Source organism: Melospiza melodia, chromosome 20, assembly GCF_035770615.1.
Source record: "Melospiza melodia melodia isolate bMelMel2 chromosome 20, bMelMel2.pri, whole genome shotgun sequence".
Classification (NCBI taxonomy): domain Eukaryota; kingdom Metazoa; phylum Chordata; class Aves; order Passeriformes; family Passerellidae; genus Melospiza; species Melospiza melodia.
In genome coordinates this window covers 7,163,566-7,181,846 of record NC_086213.1, presented here as the reverse complement: position 1 = coordinate 7,181,846, position 18,281 = coordinate 7,163,566, and the positions used below count along the sequence as shown (strand labels likewise).

General features: G+C 43.3%; 1 protein-coding gene across 1 annotated transcript; it reads right to left on the bottom strand.

The window, feature by feature from the left end:
• Positions 1 to 3: 3 nt before the first annotated feature.
• On the bottom strand, positions 4 to 17,609 carry UBE2L3 (ubiquitin conjugating enzyme E2 L3). The gene is made up of 4 exons (XM_063173330.1): positions 17,529 to 17,609; positions 9,095 to 9,190; positions 5,663 to 5,849; positions 4 to 2,719 (listed from the first exon to the last, which is right to left on the bottom strand). The coding sequence occupies exons 1-4, from the start codon at positions 17,553 to 17,555 to the stop codon at positions 2,565 to 2,567; spliced, it is 465 nt and encodes a 154-aa protein (XP_063029400.1). The 5' UTR covers positions 17,556 to 17,609; the 3' UTR covers positions 4 to 2,564.
• Positions 17,610 to 18,281: the final 672 nt, after the last annotated feature.

The following is an 18,281-nucleotide window of genomic DNA, read 5'->3' as shown; positions in this document are numbered from 1 at the left end:
GCCTTTGAGAGCAATTTTTATTAGGGTAGCAGAATGGACTTGCAGAAAGCCTATACCAGTACTCCTGGGTGTAGTTTCACCAGTGCGCTGCTTTCATTGTGGATGCTCAACTGCACGTTTAAAATTCAGCATGGCTTAGGGAACCAGAGAGAACAAGAGCTTGATTTCCTGAGTTATCCTAGGACTTCGCACTTGGATTTCTCCTCCTCAGCCTTCAGCCACACAGGTGCCGGATCCCTTTGTTCAGAGGCTGCCCCAGACACGCGCCAGCACTGTGTTTACACGTCTCAGTTTAGCAATTGGACTATGAAGAGCACACCAAGAGAACTGATAGCGAGATCTGTCTTCTGTGAGCTCTGCGGCCGGAGGGGAGCGGCTGGCGCGGCTCAGCCGCAGCTCCCGCGGGCACCGCGGCCCTTCCGTCCCTTCCCGCGGCATCCGGTCACAGCCAGGCAGACGGCGCAGTCTTTGACCTGAGAGGCTTTACAACCACAGAGTAACTATTGAGTAGCAATGAGGGCAGCAAACTAGTGCTACAGTTTTGTTTCAAATAAAATTTAGAGGATGGTAAGTTTCCATGCCAACAGACATGATCAAAGGTACAGTGACTCGGGTGATGCAGAAGTTACACACTTCAGTTTGACAGATAATTTGGCATTATTTTATTATGAATCCGAGTGAGCGTGAACGAAACAAAATCAGTACCAACTTTCTGCAAATGAAGACACAAAGATGTGAAAATTTGGTAATAGTGCTCTCACAAGCCTGAAAACACTTAGGAAATGCAAGTTTCCGTAAATAAGGTGAATGTGGTTTAACTTTATTTACCTGCCAAAGAATCTGTCTAAGAACACTTAAACATAAAATTTCTTAGCTCCCTAACTCATAAAAAAATTTACTTTCAACAGAGGTGAGGTACTGGGCTGTCATTGTTTACACTAAATTGGAAATGAAAGCCAGAGGAGAGGGACAAATAAGGAAATAGCAAATACACAAGACATTAAAACCAAGAGAGATCTACTGCTTGACACACTAGTTCTGAAAGGTTGCAAAGGCAGAGGCTGTATTAAAACTGAATTTAGGAGTATAGGCAACCACCTAGGTGTCAGGGTTATTTCAACTCAGCTTCCTGCACATCGAAATGATATGTGCTCCCAGATACCGATGGATTTCCGGAAATAATCCATTCACTCAGTAGCAGAGCCCAGCTGCAGAAGGGGAGACAGCAGGTTGACTGTGTGGCAGTTTGACTGTGGGGCTAGGATCAGGCTCTGGGCTGGGGAGGAAAGGCAGCAGAAGCAGCAGAGACAGGCAAAGGATGCTCAGCTCTGAGGGGAAAGGCTCCCTGTCCTTTCCCTCAGCATGCGCAGGAGCGCCCCGGGGCAAACACAGGACAGACAGACACTGAGCACTCACTGCAGCCCCTGCAAAGCTGATGGACAGACTGACACTGAGCACTCACTGCAGCCCTGCCCCTGTGCTGAACACAGCAGCAGCCAAGCACACTCTGCCCCACCTTAGTGCTCAGGCCCGGCCTGGCAGCCGTGCTGGGGCTGGGAACAGCTCCAGGGCCCTCCCACAAACACAGATGCTCCTGACGCATTCTGAGGGAAAACGTTCAGAGAGGACAGCAGTGCTGTCAGATTTAGGTCTTGAATTCAAAATTAACGTTTCCAAAATAATGATTTTAAATTCAAAAGATAGTTTGTCACTTTGGTACCTCTTGGTCCCCGATTTCTGGAACTCTCCTGGATTGGTTGCAATGTTGTTCTGTGCATGTTTCCCACTACTCTGCATAGGTATTAAAGATAGAAGTGAAGGAAGTTTGCAATCACATTCTACTACTTGTTTGCTACAGATTTTTTTTCCAAAGTTTTCCAAGAGCAGAACTTAAGCCGTATTCTAATTCAATGATGCACACAAAAACTTGGGTTTCCCCGTTTAATAGACATTGGCCAGATTTACATCAGACCCAGACATTATTTCTGATTGGTTTTGTGGGTTGGAATTTGTTTATTATGTTACAAACTGAAGTTCAGGGGAACTTGCAACAAGTCCCACAAAGCACAGTGCAACATTTAGAAAGAAAAGTAAACGAAACTGCCAAACACTCAATCATTTTCTGCCGGAACTGGGATATTTTTCCTAAGACATCACTTTGAGGAGGGGATTAAAATTCAATGAATGAACTCAAGATAGTGGGAACTGCAAGGAAAAATAAGAAATGACAGCCACAACCTTTTCAATTTAAGGGCAGAATATAAGTCTAAGATATTTTTGATAAATTCTGACAAGAAAAAGAAAACAGCATACTTTAAAGTATATTGAAGCAGTGATTTTTAAACAAAGAAAGCAGAACTAGAACATCTTAAATTTTAATCCTTTCTTTACAGGTTACCTAGCCCACTTTTGATTAAGAAAACTGTAGAAAGTTAGTAACAGCCACAAGTTCACACCGAAAGGTGGCACTTGTCAATTTTCCATAGAGTCCTGCTTTACGGGGTGTCTCAAATGCACTGCTCCGATCTTCTATCATAGGTTGCTGACAGCACTTGTGTCAGATTTTAGTCCACTGGTCGCTTTTCACCATATTTCTTTGTAAACTCTTCAGCATTCTTACAGAATTTTTTACGGTCCTTAGAGTATTCTTCAGCTAGGTCAGCCCGGAGGGGGTGCTCGGGCTGTGGATCATTCACCAGTGCTATGAGGGACTGGATTACTGTCAAAAGAAGTATAAATACAGTCAGAGACTTAGATGGGTAATTTTTCAAAATCAAAATGTAAGCAAAATTCCCCTGTAAGGAAAGAGCTTTAACTGCATTTCAATACATCCCCATAAATCTCGGGCCTTTTCAAGCGCAGGGCGTGAGTAAGCTGCAGTGATATGCCAAGATTTAGCTCAATGACCATGAATGAACACCAGAAAATCGTATTTGTAAACAAAATCAACATGAATAGAGACCAAAGTGCACTACAAATCATCTCCCATGTAATTGGCATCCCAGCTAAAATCCTCTCCTGTGGCTGAGAACGAATGGAAGTCCTCAGACGGGTTCCCTGAAGGGATTTGGTGAAGATGGAATTTGCACCATGAAGCATTTCCCAGCACCTGTCACAGGGACACAGCTGTGACCAACCCTCTTCTGGAAACCCTTTTTTCCAGCTTTATTTCCCTGGGATTCTTACATCTATGAAAAGCAGGCATGTCTTCCTTTCACTCTCAACTTCCCAAGGCAGCCACCAGTAGAGATGTACTGGGCAAACAACAGGGTGAGAGTGGCAAGGTGCTCACAGCAGTGCCACCAATGTCCCTGTCACCTTCCAAAGAAAAGTCACTCTTCAGGAAATGGAAGTGCACCTGACATTTACGCAGTGAATCTCACACCCCACAGTGCCATTCACTGCTACATTTTTCTCTGGGCAGGAATGCAAGTTCATACAAGGCTGGTCACTCCAGCAGATGCTGGAACACCAGAGTGGCTTTGTTTGGGGCACTGATCCTCAAAACAAATACTCAAAGCCACACTCAAATCCAACATTTGTCTCTAAACTGCTAAACAAAAGCATTTCTTACCACAAATCCAAATTTAAACTGCAACAAACTATCTAAGGAATGCAGAATTGATACCAGCTTCCTTCACAGTAACTCACCAGTCCTGCCTTACAGCAACTGCCATCACATTGCTGAAAACAGCAGAAACACTGAGGGGCAATCCCTTCTCACTGAGCAAAGCATGCAAAAACACTACAGAGAAAACGTGTGTTCAATACCCTTAAAAACAGTAACAAGCCAGAAAAAACAGGCCTGGCAGAACAGGAGCTGCCTCAATAGCCACAGAGTTTGAAAACTATCCTGCCATGAACAGTTGTTTTTAATATTGAGCATAAATTAACAAAAAGTGCAGCAGTAAGATGTATATTTAGTATGCAAAAGGTAAGTTAGTGATTTATGATGAAATTGCTTCACTTTTTTGACACCTGTGTGAGCAAAACCAATCACTTGGATGCTGTACTAATGATGTCACATTATTTCATTGAGAAAAGCTAGGAGTGATTTTTCAGTGAAAAAGCAATCTGAAGGAAAAGGAATAGACATTTAAGCAGGGTTTAGTAACACTGTCACAGGTTCATACAACCATGTAGTAACAACAGATGTTGACATTAAAACAACTTGAAGAAAGAGTTAAGACAAACAAACACAACACAGCAGACCATGAGAGATCTGCAATATTTTGATAGCTAGGATTGGTTCCAAATTCTGATTTTAGCACAGCTTTTATTCAGTGTCTCAGATAAAAAGGGAGTTGCTACTTCTCAGGGAGACACTGACTATTTTCTGCATGCAAACAATCATTTCAGTAGCTCCAGCTAATGACAGCTTGTTTTTCAAGCTGGGTAGAGACATGTAAGCCCTTTAGTTAACTAGCAAAGGCTGATAGCACCAGGACAGCTGCTCAGGTGTGGGATAGAACAGAAACCTTCCACATGTTCTTTCCATCTCCTGTCTCCTGAGGGCCTTTGTCCTGTAAAATCAGGGATAAATCTACAACAGATCTAAGCTCTCAGCAGTCTTATTTCACAAGGCTCTCTCTGCTGCCACCTCCATATTCACCAACATACAGCTGCTTCACCTCTTGTAAAACAACTGCAATTCTCCTGTTTTGTCTTTGGGCAGATCACACAACCAGAAGCACCTTCTTTAGCACACAGGGATAAACAGAAAAAAATATCTCAAGTACAGCATTGCTTCCTATCAGGAACACATATCATGTGAAAATAACCTTTAAGAAGAGCCTGGAAGGGGAAAGTATTTTCTCTTATGGAACAAGATACTTCAGTGTCACTGGAGCTCTAGCACTGCCCTAAACTGCTCCTCATTTGAATGAATACTCTTTAAAAATAAGCATTTTTTGCAAGGATGTTTGCTTTCTATGTATAATAATAAAAGCTTAATACTCAACTAATCATCACCTCCCAGACAACACAAAGTTCTCACCCCAACACCTGATGCAAGCAACAACAGGAAAAACCTTACTTACATTACACTTAAGTCTGCCACAGAACTTTACAAAACTTTTCCCCTTACAATATTTAGATTCTTATCAAAGACACTCTACACAGCAAGTCTGACAGCAATGATCTTTTAAGAACTACAAGTTAATCTGTAGTATCTTCTCAGATTTTGTTTATGACTTCCATGATATTTCAAGCCATATGTTCAAATCACTGAACCACATGGCACATTATAAAATATACAGAACCTTGAGGTTTTAGACCTTGCCTTTCAAACATCCAGGAATTTACTGAACAGCTTTGGATTCTAAAGTCACTGTTTAAAAAGAAACACAGCATAACCTCCACACAAACCACCAGCAAAATTTTCAAGTATGCTGAGGACACTTCCTTAATAAACTCCTTAGTCATGAAGAGTTTTGTGGTTTCCTGGAGGTGGAAATGCCACTTCAGTGCCAGTACCTCCCATTCCAGTAACAAAATGAAATTCCACAAGTTGTACTGTGCTCAACACATGATTCACGACACAAACCTTACAATGAATATATCCTCAGAGCACAGGAAACTGACAAGTGAAACATTATTAGCTTTAAATCCAAACACTACAAAGTTTCTCAATACCCAGTTCTTTCTCCACACGGAGTCCTACCTTGGTCAGTTTTGGTTGCTGGCTTCCAGTTTTCAGCACTAATTACTGGCAGACAAACCTGCCCCTTTTCATCGATGTTAGGGTGATAGATCTTTGTTTTAAATGTAATCTTAGGAGGTTTGAATGGATATTCTGCTGGGAAGTTGATTTCAATTCTGAAGGCTCCTTTATCATATGGAGGATTGTCCTGCAACAAGAAGGCAGAATGTCAAGAATGTGGCACGTGCTGATGGACACAAGTGAAAAGCAGCATCCACAGACTTGGATTTCACTGATCTCTTCAATGAACTATCTGAAAGGCATTTTACCAACACTACTCCAGGTTTATGTGTCAGGAAACATCAAAAATCATGTGAAAGGCAATACAAGCTGCACGTTTGCATCCACCCTGGAAAAAGCAGGTTGCCATTGTCCCACATTTCTGACATTTCCATGGGTAAGAAAGCATCCAGCTCCATTTACATCCAATTCAAGGCCCTCTCTAGTAAGTAGTTTTATGTTTCAAAAAACATAGTAAAGCCCTTCCAAGACACAAACAGCAAACCTGACAAGGGAAGTGGTTTCTGAACAGTTATTTTGTGTGTCTCACAACATGGTGGCATAAACAGCAAAGTTTGTCAGATCTCTCTAAATGTTTCGAGAATGTTTTTGTGCTGACTACACAAAAATCTGCTGAGCATTCATTGGTACTAAAGATAGATATTCACTGTGTTTGCTGATGAGAACATTCTGAATTTGTATGCAGTTTTAGCACCCACTCTTATCAGATCAGTTTTGAAGGAGCAGGATGAGAGAACCGTGAAGTGAGCAAAGCAGTTCTTCATGCTCAAACAGAAAAAACAATGCCCAGAATTTCACTAAGAAAAACCTGTTAGACTATTGATACTGATGCTTCAGATACTGCACAAGAGAGGCAGAACAAAAATAAACACTGCTACATTTAAAGCCTATGAAAATCCCATTCTGCACTGAAAACAGTAACTATGGAATGAAGCCTTTCCAAACACTCAGAACAAGAATCAAAGGATGAGAGTTTCCAGTTGGTGTAAAGTATAATCACACACATTCTTCATTAGCAACCAGACCCTTCCCTGCAATCAATTCCACTCCAGAATTTATCAATACTTGGGGGTGGGGAGTGTTCTATTAAAATATTTGTCAACAGAAAACATTTAATTTTAGGCTCATCCATGTGAAGAATTTGGCTGTGTGTCTGTAAGAAATACAGCACAGTTTCTGCCAGGGGGAGAGGCAACTACAGTGGCTTTAAAATCACTTTTTACCCAAGCAATCCTAAAAGCTTTGGAAGTTGAACCAATAACTTGTGGTGGTGGTGACAGCTAAGGCAGTCACTGCCCTCTTCCCCCATAGCTCAATTGTTCTTTCCTCATCATGTGCTGTAATTTGTGAGGATGTTCAGTGAACTGACACAAGAAGTGACCTGCCTTAAAAACATCCATTTTCTTCATTGTGCCTCTTACATGAACAAGGAGCCCGGGCTACAGTCTTGTTTTGATGTTGAAATCAAACAAATAGTGTACCTTGGCCACCCACAGGACACAAACTACTTCATTCTATAATTTAGAACAGGAAAGAAGTTGACCAGCTATCTTCAATTTGCTTCTCTATTGAGTGAACACCCTTAAAAACTAACACTTGTTCTGAAGAGCAAAATATGTTACAAACAGGAGCTTTTAAAGCTTTACAGCTCACCTTTACATTATCTTTCACAGTAATTCTGTGTAAACACTATTAAAAATAATAAGCATTATCTTTCATGCCTTCATTAAGCAGCTGAAAGGAAATGCCCAGTTATAGCATTTAATACTCAGTAACTGGTTAGTCCTACTGAAGTATGTGTCTTTAAACCCTAAGTCAGAACATTTGCTAAAATGGTAACAGCATGTGAAGCAAAAACACAGAGAAAAAAGTTTAACTTTCAATAAGCTCATGTATTGCATTTATAAGCCATCAACTCTGGCACCAAAAATAGCTAAAGAGGCAGAAACACTAAAATATCTATAGCATAACCTCAAAATAAAAACTTCCACTACTCTTTGAACTCAAAAAACAAATTTGAAATTACTATAGGAAGTGTAATTTCAAAACAAAATTCTCCTTTAACTATAGCAGCAGGGAATTTGAGGCTATTTCCTCTGTGAGAGGACATATTACAAATCAAAAGGCAGGTCTGGAGCACAGTTCACTGCAGCAGCATTTAAACACTTGTGATGCTGCAAAGCTCTGCAAAACAAACACCATGCTCATCCTCAGTCGAGCAGAAACTGTTAAAAATAGCTGCTGTACACCACACATTCCTCATCTTAACAGGAGTAAACAAGTATTTTGTTTGTTTTGTTTTATTACTCATATTTACCCCCCTTATACTGCTTCAAAGTGTTATCAAAGCACTAAACTGTTACACATGAACCACAAAGTGACTGATTAAAGGGAGTTGTTCCTCAGCTCTGTCAAATTTCAGTGTCGGATCCCACTTGCTTTGTTTGCAGGAGCAGTGTCAGCCACTGCAAGGAATCACTTGCAGGCACACAAGCAAGCAGCAAACTGAATGTATTCCACAGCATTCACAGTGGAACCACCCAGCCATTACCTCAGCTGGGCCATGTGAGCTCCAGAGCAGCCTCTGACTAACCAGGCACAGGCACTGCAGAGATGGCTCAAAGTCTTACTCATATCATGAAAAGGCAGACTTGCACTGCTTGGGGAGGCTTTCTGGCACCACCCACAGAAAACCACAACTGCTGCCCCCATGGCCCAGCCCCTATTGCTGCAGACTAAAAATAGCTCTTAGAACCAAGCCAGCCATTTCCCACTGCTATGGGCCACAGCTGTGGGAAACACAAGAGGTGAAAATCCAAGTGACTTTCAGCCAAGAAATCAACACTTCACATTTTCTGCTTTCCTCTTATAACAAATCCCTCTCTATTTGACTAATAAAATGGTTATCTACTTCCATCAAACATTCCCTAAGACTGTAGTGCTTTTTTTTAAAAAATAGGTAAAATAAGTTTATTTTGGCACTAACTAATGCCTAAACAAAGATACTATTTTCTTTTAAAGAGCTCACTTCAGAAAATCCAAACCTTTTCTTTGCATCAAATTTTTCCTAATACCCAGCTTTATCCTAGTAATAAACCTAGTAAACTAATAAAAAAAAAAACATATTAAGGAGTGAAAGTATTTCATACATCCTTTTTCCTATGATCATGCAGATTTTGTACTTCAGGCTTAATGTAAAACCAAACTTCACTGCTTCCCCTTCCAACACCTCTCCCAGCAGCCCAGTGTCAGCCCAGGCCCACAATAACAAATTATTTCATGGTCACCAGCAGCACTGCTGAGCTCTGGATTTATGAGATACAAATGATCCTCATTTTATTTTAAAGCTCATAAGGAACAGTCTATACTCACAGGAACAATAAGCCCTTGCCAGGTCAATAAATTAGCTTCATCAACCTGGATATTACGGAAGTTTTTCATTCCACATTTGCGAATTTCTTCAAGCTCCTGAAAAGCAAAGCAAAGTGTTAAGTGTAAGTTAATAACTCGATTAAGCAAGATGCTCAAATTTTTCAAAATGCTTAAAGGTCAATGTGGTTTTCTTTAATTAGTGGTGTGGCAACCCACACAAATAGGAAATAAAATTTTGCACCTGTAAAATGTAAAATTCTCTGAGATGAAGTACTAAAACTCTTGTTTTCTGATATATAAGGAAAACACAAAAATGTCTTGTTATTAACATCATTATAGACACAATGAAGCAGAAGTATTAAAAGAAAACAATTTTTAAATGTAGTTTATCTCTAATGTAAATCAGTGCCTCTTGTAACAGACTATTGAAACACTGTGAGGTGCAGAAATAAAATGCATCTTAGGGCTTGTGTGGAGGAGAGCAGTGATTTGGAAGAACTATTTCATAATAGTTCTAAACAGGGATAAATCCAATGAACGGGCCAATTATTTCAACTGAAAATGAGCAAATTCCTGCATGAACAGCTTAAATTGATCCAAACCCAGGAAAATATCAATCAAGGCTTGTTTAGAGCAGTAACTTGAAAAGATTCAGCTTTCTCTCTGTTTAGTACCTCAAAGCTCACAGCACACATTAGGATTCCTCTTTAAAGCTGTATCAGTCTTGAGCAAGGTTATCTTCCTGCACCAGGAAGACTACTTTTAATCAGTTTGTGAACCAAGTATCACCAAAATAAGTATTTCAGCATTTTTATATTTAAAATGACATATAAGCCCTACTGTAGGGACTGCTTCCTGGAGTATTTCATAACACCTCAAAAGAAACACCTCAAGGTTCCACTTTTATTTCCTCCACAACAATTACAGTCCTTTGTGGTTGAACTCTGCCATTTTATCTTTAAAGAGAATTTAATGAAATACGAATTCAAAAATCATCCACAGCAAAACATAAAAGTTTGCCAGTGCTTTCAAAACTGCATCACATGCCTGGTGGCTGCATAGGTTAGGGAAAATGTTGCTTATACAGCAGCACTGGGGTGCTCTGACAGTGCTCAGCTCTGCACTGGGTGCAGGTGTCTGGCAAAATTAGGCTGGATATAATTACGATAAACCCACCAATTAAAAGCAAAAACACTACACAATGAAAAACAAAACCAATCAGTCTTCCTGCTACAAGTGGTGTCTGTGGTTTGTCTTCCAAAATAGCTCCCTGTTCATCTTGGATCAACCCTTCCTGCACTTGACTGGCAGATTTAATACTTGCAGTAACCTCTTGCACAAATGGAGCATCATGATAAAACTCAAACCCAAAGGGAAAGTGAGAATTCCAAATGCAAGTGAAACAAAAATCACAACAGCCACATATCAGCAAATGAACATTTATATTCCTGCCCACTGCACCTACTAAAGCAAGAGCACACTCTGAACACAGGAGTTTAACCTTGGAAACTGAATTGATGCCTACCACTATCTTCATGACACTAACACTGACTTTTTAGTCTAGACCCATGGATTAATCCCCAAATTCCACTGCTGCTCGATTTATGCAATGTCACAGACAGTTTGGGTGGTTTTTTTAAAGAGCTAAGAGGATTATCCTATTTCCTGAGAGCAGGAAAACACAACCCCCCCCCAATAATCCCATGAGTCATATTTATAGGGATAGAGAGCAACCCAAAATATTCAAAAGAAAATAACCTTTATGACTGCAGCTCTAGAGGTGCTTTACCATCACTCAGAGTGCAAATCCCCACGGTGCCTCACTGTGAGTGCTCCTGCACAAAGCAGCAGCTCAGGGAGAGCTGGGCAGATCCTGACAGGGGCAGGGACCTGCTCTGAGCTGAGTTTGCTGCTCACTCCTGTCACACACAGACCTGCGAGGCCCTGGCAAAGCAGTGCCCACAGCATGTAAAAGGAATAAATTCCATTCCATACTAGATACAACACATCAAACACTGGGAACAACATAAGCTAACCAAGCAGTAGGTATTTAAGCATAAATTAATGTGCATCATCACCAGTGCCTTCATTCTAAAACAAGGCAAGGAAAATGGGTTTAGACTATTTTCTAGTTACTATAGCAAAAACATTATGCACATGACAGAAATCTCCCCCATTATACCCAGTGGGACTGCAGCTTCCAGGAGCTTTTGTCCCAGGTTCAGACAACAGCACTGTACTGCTGCTGGCCCAGAGAACACTTGTCCAGATGCAAAAAAAAAAAAAAAAGGAAGGACTATGACTCTATAATTCAGGTATGTTATTAAACTAATACAACAAATTAAAAAAGTGTAGCTTCACATTGATGGAAAATTAAACACCTACATTTTATAGTCAGATTCAGGTTAAAAAAATTGGATGGTGAATTAAGAAATGCAAGAATCCCATACAGAGATAATTATAAAATTGTAAAACTTTGTATGCCATCAATGAAAAGCTAAAATACATATGCAAATTGTTTCCCACTTTTTCTCAAGCCCACCATATGAGAGAGGGAATTAAACAGTACAGAGGCACTAAAGAACTAAACAAAAATTATTCAGGCCATCTTCCTCCTTAAAATGTCAAGAGAGGCCTTTGCAGGAAGCCACGTCCAAAAGCAAAGCTGTGGCAATGAGGGGGTGTCAGGCCCCGCTGTCCCTGTCCCGCGGGAGGAGCCGGCAGCGGGGCAGGGACGGCGGGGATGGAGGGGCAGAGCAGCTCCGCGCCTCACACAGCGACAGTGCAGCCCCCTCAGCAGGGCACGCACCTGAACCGCGGGCTCAGACTGAAATTTGTGCCAGAAATTACTTTTCTTGCACTAGGAGTGTGTCAGTAAGTCACTCCAAACGAATGGAGTCTGTGCTGGAGTTGTTCACAAGCAGCTTTTCCCCACAAGGGCAGTGTAACACTACCCAAGCCGTGCCTTCAGGAGTGGCCGGACCGTCACCATGCACAATTTGGGATGTGAGGGGAGGTTGTTTTGGGTTTTTTTCCTTCTGGCAACTGCCAAAACCCATAATAAAGATCTGACTGCCTCAGGGCTATCCAGGCAGACACTGCAGTATACAGTGCTGTTAAAAAAGTGAATGAGCTACTGAATACTTTCAAGCAGCACAGATTAAAAGCTAACAATACCTTTAACACGGGCTTGAGCAACTCCAAAGGGACAAAAACTACTTTGAGGTAAAAAGATACAGTCCAGATATTTATTTCAAAGTAATACTTATGAGTCTAGGCAGACAGTAAATAGATTAATTCCTTTTCTTGTCCTCCACCCCTTAATTTTGTCAAGTAACATAATTAAAGGAGCACAGGAGGAGCGTAACTAAAGGTTAGATGACTGCAGTAAGAATTTAAATCAATCTTCATTCCCCACTCCTTTATCAACCTTGCATGTGACCTTGCTGCATTGGTTTATCCACTTGAAAAACTGAAATGTCTGAATGTTCATGGGGCTCTCTTGAGACATGTTTGTAATTTGGAAATGTTCAGACCAAGTGTTACACACAGCACATGAAATGGAGAAAACACTATTTCAGGGGTGGTACCCGATCTTCAAGCATATAATGCTGAAGGTATTCATGAAAGTACATACAGCTTCTCACATATTAACCATTAAAGGTTTAAAATTGTAAATTTCAATACTGTGTAATCATTTGGGCTGTTCAAAACAAAAATTAAATGTTTTAAAGTAGAAAGAAAAGCGGTATCAGCTTAAAATGTAGCTAAATCTTTTGAAAACCCTGTAACTGTTCTGTCCACGCATCTTTCAAGTTTTGGGACTTCCCTAAAAACCCAAGCCAGACAGGAAGATGCAGTGAAGGCAAATACTTGTAAGAGTGCAATCCCAGAATATGGGAATAAGTGTAAGAGCTCATACCGACTGGAGTAAGTTCTGCATCAAGCCCAGAATATTATTAAATTCACAAATAAAACCCCAAAAGCCTCCTGAAAGAACCCTAAATCATTATTACAACTAATATTTATCTGTTTATGAATACATTCTCTAAAAAATGCCTTTAAGTCAAACAGGATCCAAAACACTGATCAGGAACTGGCCAGTTTCACTTTCTGGATTAACAGTACAGAGAAGTCTTAAAACACCTTAAAATCTGATTCTACCACATCAAAAAATCCATCAGAAATCCAACCCAAAACAGAAATAGAATTCAGTTCTTTTAAGAGTCAGCAGTAAGTTTCCTTTGCAACTTACAACCCTGTATGCTCACATCTTATTGACTGAGCAATTCTACTTTTTGGCAAAGTATTTGCATTTGATTGAAAATACTTTTGTCAATTCTCAGTTTCAAAAAGTGAAAATGCATCCACATTCTCACTTCTGCCCAAGTACAATCATATGTTGCTCAAAACCGTATTTCCCTTGTTACTAAGAACTGAAGCTTGGATCAATTTAGAATTATTTTCCAAGTATCAGAGTTGTTTAAAACCCCTTTATTTGGGAGCACTACAGTGTTTACAGGACCACAGCATCCTGGAGATTGCAGGTCACCTACCTGGGTGTGGTGCCATGTTTGTGTTTTATCATGGAGGAGCTCAACAGTTGCATAAATGTTTGACTATGCAACTACGGAAGCCGAGTAAAAACAATAAAATTAAAATAATTGTCAACATCTCTCACTTCCTATGTGAAGTGTTATTTACTCTTTAAATCCATTTTCAACTTCTATTGCTAAAGACGCTTTTGAACGTGTAAAAGCCAGGCATGGATGGGACAGACACCTGAGCAGTGCCCATGGAAGGCCCAGCCCCACACTGGGGCAGCAGAGCCTTCTCCAGGAGCACCCAGACCCCCGTGGGAGGTGCAGCCCAGCCCCACACAGCACCAGCCCTGCAGGTACTGAGTGTCCAGCTCAGAGCAGCCTTCCCTGGGCACCCCTCACTACCTCTCCACACAGCACCAGCATGAGGAACGGCCTCTTGTATGTCAGCAGGTGGCAATGGGCACAGCCTTCCCTTGCAGTCTCTGGCATGGATCTCTGGGACATCCGTGTTCCCCATCATGCAGCCTCAGTCAGACAAGTTCCTTTCTATGAGAAAGGGCCATAAAGCCCAGTACCCCCTCCAAAGAGAAGCCTTAGATCCTCTCCTAAATACCATCACTCCATATTTGTGTGTTTTAGCCCTGACCGTCCACAACACCACATCCTTGACAAACACAGCTTCATTCCAGAGCTCACATTTCACAAGGAGCCAGGATTCAACAACCGGGGCTCTCTGAAAAGGTGCAATGGTGGCTCACAGCTCAAACCTCCACCTCAGATGTCACTGGAACATGAGTCACTAGCCATGTTTATTTCACGTTTTTGCTATGCTGAGTGCACTCCTGGAAGGGCACACCTCGATGGAGCTGCTGTGAATCAGGGGACAAGACTTCAGTGAGGTGGCACCATTTGATGGGATAAAGCTCAGCAAAAAGAGGCCATAAAAAAGCTCTTTGGCCTAGGGAAGGTGATTTGCCCAAACACACCCTCAGATAACAAGCCAATCTTGTTGTCTTTATAACCTGAATTCATGTTTAAAATTGGATGGTACAAGTTCAATGTACCAAAATTTGTAATGTTTGTTTCACACAGAGGTTTGTGAACTGAAGAGGCAAATGGCTTCCCCAAGAGGCAAAGGGCATCCATTCCCACCTGGACAGAGGACTTGGCTCCCAGTTTGCCACAGGCAGCCACTGAGTTACTATGGATGCACTGCACCCAGTCTCTTTGGGCCATGGTGATTAATATGAATAACTATGATGCATGACTTGAGTCCAGAAAAAATGCAGTACTTCAAAATGTTGGCAAGACCTTAAGGAAACAGGAATTGCTTAATTTTATATAACTATAAAAGGTTTAAGGTTTAGTCTCATTTATCAAAGACAAGCTTGATTATTTAGCTCAAAGAAAAGACAGTTAATGCTTATCCTAAATTATTTTAAAGGTAATGGACTGACACAGTGAAAAACCCTATTTCCTTTAGTTATAACTACTCATCATTCTGAGACCCTGACAAAGAGACCCCAAAGACTCTTCCCAACTGCAAAACTCCAACAGTGAAAGGCTTTGATTTAAAGTGGACCTGTGAACGTGGGACTTCAGCAGTGATTTGAGGCTGACACACACGTGAGCCTGGACCTTCACATCATGCTGCAGCAATCCCGATGACATCATCCCTACGAGAGCTCCACTTTGTTCCTGCCGGGATGAATGGCACAGCCAGGGCCTCCTGGGCTGCTCCACTCCCCGGAGCAGGCAGGGAGTGCCGATCCAACAGCCTCTGCAAGCTGTGGGACACAGCAGCCCACAGCTCCTCCACTGCACAAAACCCACACAAACACGAACAACCCACGCGTATTAGGCAACAGAAACAAAAGTGAAAACAGAAGAGGTAAGTTACCAATGTCTCCTGCATTCCCACACCACTCCCTCCAAAAAACAACTGCCACACCAATTTTCTAGAAAATAAGATCACATTATCAAAACTCCTTTTTAGTGCATTTTAGTGAAAGACTGAAATTCTGATGTTTTAGAAGTATAGTAAAAATGAAGAGGGAGGCTAAAAAGCAAGAGGCACTGAAAATATTAAGAACCATTTTTCTTGCCTTTGAGATTTGTATTTTCTATTTTAAATACACAAAAAATAGAAAAGATATATTATTCCTACTAGAGTAGTAGTGATGTGCTTTTGAACAATTAATGCATTAATTCAGAACAAGAAGAAAAACTGCCTTACAAAAACAGTAAACAAGCATTTAATCTTACGTCTGAAACTAAGGGAAACCTTATTTGAGTATAAAGACTTGGTGTAATATAATATAATCACCAACAGACATGGTGATTATAATATAAAGCCCTGAGAAAATACAGAGCTACCAAAAATGAAGTAAAAAATTAATTCCATCTCACCAGGATCCTTAAGGACAATTAAAGGTTTACACCTACTGATTTTTAATATATATGAATGACACTGCACACTATCTACTATTTCATTTTTAAATGCTCCATAGAACATTTAAACCAACAAAATGAGTCTTACAGAAGCACTGCTGAGCTATTGGTTTCCTCTAAAATACCCGAGTTATAGTGGTTATTCATATATCTGTACATCAAGGAAATGCAACTTCAGGACATGCCATGAACACGTCCGGGTGAAATCCTGGCCCTACTGGGGTCCAGGGCCTTGAAGCCCGCTGTAAAACTGGTATTAAAGGATTAAATTTAACAGAATCACCCAAGAATCTGCTAAATCCCAGTGGAGGGTTACTCTGCACCCCACAGGGGCAAGTTTTTAAATAAGGCTGAAACATTGCTCAACAGTTATGGGGTCTTTCCCCTCCACCTCCCAGGACTGGCCTGTAAAGTCCATTGATTTCCCCACAGGCACTTCACATGCAAATCTGGATTCTGCCACAGCATCTTACAGATGAATAAATTTTATGCCACTATGGAGTGTGTCCTAGGCAAACCTCGCTGCTTACAGTTCAGGATGTTAACTGGCAATTACATACAGCGCATAAAATAAATTTGTGCGCTTTGGGGGCAATGGTTGCTATTTTCCTTGTAAGAAGTACCTTCTTCCTCAAAGAAAATAACGAAAAACATAATCCCGAGTGGTATTTAACCATAAACTGTATGTGCTCTTGGTAAAAGCCCAGCCGGGGCCGAGTTTCCATTTCCAAGTATCATCCACGGTTCAGAACAAATAAGAGTGAAGACAAAAACATTACCACGTCCGCAGCGAATGAAGAAACTTCTGAACCCCGGTCCGTGTTTCTGTGTGATAAACCTCTTACTCATACGAGGAAGAGGTTACTCTCCGAAACAACGAAAACGAAATTTTTTCATCCCCGGGCGCCTGGGGACGGTTCCTCACCGGGGCGAGCGCGGGGGAGCGGCGAACCTCCCCCCGCACGGAGAGAGGGAGGGAGGGGAGGGCGCTTCCCCGCCGCGGCCTCCCCGGCAGGGCCGCCGAGCCCTCCCGCCGCCCCGGGGATGCCCCGGCCCCGGGCGGCGCCGTTTCCTTCCCCCCGTCCCTTCCTCTTTGCTTAGTCACCCTGGAGCCCCCCGAGCGAGGGGGTCGGGGCGGCCCGCGGCGCCCGCCCGGCGCCCCCGCCCAGCCCCGGGCGGCAGCCGGCTCCGCGGGGCGCTGCCGGAGCGCGGGGCGGCGGCGCCGGGGGGGCGGCGGGGCCCCTCACGGCCGCGGCCCGACCGCCGGCTGCTCCCGCTCCGGCCGTGAGGGCGCGGGGCGCCGCCGAGGGGCGCGGAGGAGGCCGCCCCGCCGGGGGACGGCGGGGGAGGCGGCCCCGCGCTGCCGGAGGGGGCCGGGGCGGAGGGGCGGCCGCGGGAGCCGGAGCCGCCCGCCCGGCGGCCCTGCCCGGCGCTGTTACCTTCATCAGCCTCCTGCTGGCCGCCATCTTGGCTCTGCTGCTGCGCCCCACAATGCATCGCGGCGCGGGCCGGCCGCTAAACCCTGCGCTTCCTGGGGCGGGGCGTGCGCTCGGCTCGGCTCGGCTCGGCTCGGCTCGGCTCGGCTCGGCTCGGCTCGGCTCGGCTCGGCTCGGCTCGGCTCGGCTCGGCTCGGCTCGGCTCGGCTCGGCTCGGCTCGGCTCGGCTCGGCTCGGACCGGACCGGACCGGACCGGACCGGACGAATTCAGCCCGGTTCGGCTGCACTCGGCTGTGCTCGGGTCGGCCCGGCCCGGCCCGGCCCCCGCCGCCCTGAGGTCTCGGTGGTGCCTTTTCAATCATCAGTCACTGATTTAAAAGTATCGCTGTGCTTTTTTCTATTTACTGTGCATCCCCCAAATTCGGTACCATCTTCCTCGGCGGGGACTCCAACCTGTAGCCACAGGCTTTCTCAAACAAGCCCACGTTCTCTTCAGAACCCACACAAACTTTATTTCTTGGTTTCTTCAGGCACTCTGAAGGGAGAGGGAAGGGCGATTTTCCAAGAGCCATCTGACCACAGACCCACCTCAGCTCCACTGGTCTCAAATGAAAGCACCCTTGGCCTTGCCTCTCCTTGAGCTGCCCAGTCCAGCCTCAGCCCTGCCGCGCTGTGTGACAGAACAGTGCTGTGGGAGAGCAGGAATGCACGTCAGTAGCCTCAGTCCTGCCATTTGCCCTTTGCCATGTGCTTTT